At 53.1% G+C, this 3,625-nt stretch overlaps 1 protein-coding gene across 1 annotated transcript in view; it reads right to left on the bottom strand.

Annotated features, from left to right (window-relative positions):
* Positions 1 to 501: 501 nt before the first annotated feature.
* LOC127750746 (cardioacceleratory peptide receptor-like) overlaps positions 502 to 3,625 on the bottom strand; it is a 69,702-nt gene continuing 66,578 nt past the window's right edge. Inside the window, exon 4 of the mRNA XM_052273162.1 lies at positions 502 to 707. Within this exon, the coding sequence (XP_052129122.1) occupies positions 502 to 707 (206 nt within the window). The remainder of the gene's footprint in view (positions 708 to 3,625) is intronic.

Genomic DNA, 3,625 nt, shown 5'->3' with positions numbered 1-3,625 from the left:
GAAGTAAAGGTGGATACAGAGTTCCCAAAACGCGAGCGTGATTTTCACGCCAGGCGTGATGAAAGTCGGTTCCTGATTGGCTGTGTGAAGCTTACGAAGCGTGAAAAATCACGCCTGGCGTGAAAAATCACGCCTTGCGTGAAAATCACGCTTGCGTTTCGTGAACTCTGTATCCACACTAATGGTGGATTTAGTCTCGTGGTCTCAAGGGTTTGCAGCTAATCACAGTCCTCAAAACCTCTTAAGGCCAGCGATCTCAGTGAGGCCGCCTCACCGCCGTGAGGCCACGGGTCACACGAGACTAAATTCCCCATCATGGACTTTGCTAACGTTCAGCCAATTACGGAGTTGCACACGTGCAAGCATTCAACTTGCAGTTGCACACTTACAAGAGTTCAGCAGTTGCACACTTCCAAGTGTTAAGCAGTTACAAACTTAGTTTATCGGTGTACCTATGTACCTTTTGAATTCTTATTTTTTCCAGTCTAACTGCTAAAGTGTCTACCCACCGCTTCTGGAGAAGTTCATGGGATGCGTGATGGCGTCGTAGCGGTCAATGCTGAGAGCGACGAGCACGTACGTAGACGAGTATGTCACTAGAACCTGCAGGTAGCGGATGAGCTTGCAAGCGAGGTTGCCTGCATGCCACTCCACAGTCATGTACCACACGAGGTCAGTGGGCACGCTGATGAGGCCCACGGCCAGGTCTGCAACAAACAAATATCAATTTCAAGTTTAACCTGAAAATGCCGTTGGTACTTTTACATGTAAATCAAAGATAGAAAGGAATCAAAGGGGCTACAACTCCGGGAAAAGCATGTGTACAGTACACGTGCCTGGAAATCATCAGGATAAAAAATAATCGAAATCAACAGAAATCGCTAAAAGCCAAGTGAGAAACTACACTGTTGACGCCGTGGTCGCCTACCAGGTTGCCAAAATGTTGGCAGTCCTTTTTGATTACCAAATTTTGGTCGTCTTTTGGAGGCTGTCAATATTTGACCTCTTTGCTTGCCAAATTTTGGTCGTCTTTTTGGAGGCTGCCAATTTTTAGCCTACTTGCTTGCCAAATTCTGGTCGTCTTTTTTGTGGCTGCCAATTTTTGGCCTCCTTGCTTGCCAAAAGTTGGCCTTCTTTCAAAAGAAGACCAAAATTTGGCAATCAAAAAGGACTGCCAACGTTTTGGCAAGATAGGCGACCACGGCGTTAACAGTGTAGTGGAACTGGTGCAAATTAGTCGAAATAAGAGTTTTCTACCCCTAGGAAACCTAAGGAACAAGTATAAGCGGACGGGAATCACTGGGAATCAAGTACGTATTTCCGGAATCATGTGTACACACCAAAGGGGAGTTATTGCCACCTCGGAAGGAATTGACACTGTCTTGAGGGCGTGTGTCACCTGAGGTTACCATATCACCAGTGTGCGCAAAGAGGCGTTAGTAACATGATATTGCGACTGTACAAAGGCACTACTGGTCTCCAAGGGAGCTATTTTTAGTGTCTTTACAAAAGACACTTGCAGTAGCACCTTTAAGAGGTGCTAGATAGCACGTTTGTTTTTCCAGTGACGGGATCATACATTTGTAAAGGAAAGAATGGCGCAATGTAGGAATACAGTGTTGTGAAACAACAACAGCTAAAGTAAAGTTTTAATTTGTAAATTTTGAATCTCCCGCCTAACTGCGGTGTCAACGCGAAGCTGTTAACTTTTCGTATTTTTGGCGCATAGCGCGCGCGTCGGCCGGGAAGCCGAAGGGTCACTTCGGTCACCTGCCGAGGGTGACGGGCGGGCAGCCGCCGGGCGGCCCGCCGCGCGGGGCCTCCGGGCCCGGGGCCGGAGCGGACGGCCGAATCAGTAGTAGTAGAGTTATCAGCAAGTAAAGTAGGAAGTCAGCAACAAGAAGACACCCCTAGGACCTGGCCTGGACTCGTGTGGCTGCTGCTGTCTGTAATGTAAGTACTTATTCTAATTATATATTTATATTTGAAACCTGTGTTATCCCCTTTTACGATCCTGATATCCTGATATTCCACGCACATAAGCAAGTTTTAACTAGTCGATTCTGATGTCAAATTATTCGGGAGTTGTAATTAAGCGAAAATAGTCAGCGAGACATTTTGCTCCCGTCTCGCATTTCAAAGCATTCTAACACATTTAAAGTTATTTTCGGTCACGACATTCACATCATTTTGCTTTTACAACATTGGCGCAGTCGGTAGGACATTAGAATCTTTTTCCATAGAGTAATTTGAATTTTGAAACTAGAAATGCAATTGTTTTATTTCTCGAGTTTTCTGTTTTGTTTTTGTTGAGTTTTCCATTTTTCGCACGTGCGTGGAACGTTAGGAAGCGATCACAATGTTTTCAGCGTGTGCTTTTCATCCGTCGTGTGGATTGTCTCTTGAGGACTGGGATAACGATAGCGTGACGGTGGCAGCCACCGGGTCACATGGCGGGTCCGGGGGTGGTTTAGGGGATGGGGCGCAGTCTCCCATCTCCTCGTGTAGTAATATTTTCAGTTGTAAGTGTGCCGCGTGTTCGCGGCTGAGCTCGTGCGGGTGCGACAGCGGCGCCCCGGGCAGCTGCGAGAGCACCACGTGTTCATGGCGGTGCGGTGAGGCCTCCAGGTCGGCGCCGGGCAGAGCGCCCGCGCCCCGGAGAGCCCCGCGGAGGACGCGACGGCGTGGGAGAGGTTCGCGGCGCGCGCGGGCCGGTCGGGTAGGAGGAGAGTCAAAGTTTCAATTTTTGGGCCACAAATTGACTGGTGGTGCAAAGAGGAAGGGTTTGCTCTTGGCCGGGCGCGGCGCTGCGAACTCTCGGGTGCGCGTCCCGCGGTGCCAGTGGTGTAGTTTATACGGTCACTTTTCCAAACAGTGTACTGTCCTCCTCAGCTTGCTGGGTGCGAGGGCTTTGGAAACACACCACGGCGCGGGGACGCCCCAGCCGAGGGCCGTGTTTGTCGGCCAGGTAGCAGAGCATGGGCGCGCGCGGGGAGCCGGCCGGCCGCGAGGCACGGCTACGGCACAGCGTGGCGCCGAGGCCCAGGAGGTGATCGGGAGGTCATCGACAGGAGGACGGGGCACGCCGACAACAACGGGCGGGTGCCGGATTATCGCAGCCCCCGGCCAGCGCGAGGAAGCGCTTGGGGCCGAGGAGGGGCTGGACCAGCAGCAGCGCCGGGGCAGCGAGCCCTGCAGCGCGGCGCGGACCGGGGAAGGGGGCGCGCGGGGGGCCAGTGACCCGGGCCGGCCCAGGTCGGCGCCGTGTCAGGGAGCACCTCTGGGTGCACGGCCGCAGGTAGGACGGACAGGAAGAAGACGGCGACGGAGGCGCGGTGCTCGGCGCAGCGCGGGCGCGCCTCTCGCTGAGGCTGATGGGATCAGCGGGGTCGATCAGAGTGTGACACTCGGGGTCGGCAACAGTTCTGTACATAGTTTAGATTTTAGTTCAGACGGTCAGTCTGTAGTTTCGGGGGTGCTAGACATGCATCCGCTCCCCTCGGGGAATAGTATCGTCGAGCCGTTGAGGCACGACGGGGCGGCGCAGGCCCGCGAAGGGCAAGCCGTGGAGAACGGTGTTCAAGGCGTCGGGCTTCACTCACGGCCAGCAAACGCTGCGACGTCG

This window comes from Frankliniella occidentalis, unplaced genomic scaffold (genome assembly GCF_000697945.3).
Source record: "Frankliniella occidentalis isolate FOCC.00 unplaced genomic scaffold, Focc_3.1 Scaffold251, whole genome shotgun sequence".
NCBI classification, from domain to species: Eukaryota; Metazoa; Arthropoda; class Insecta; order Thysanoptera; family Thripidae; genus Frankliniella; species Frankliniella occidentalis.
This window is presented reverse-complemented; position numbering and strand designations above follow the sequence as displayed.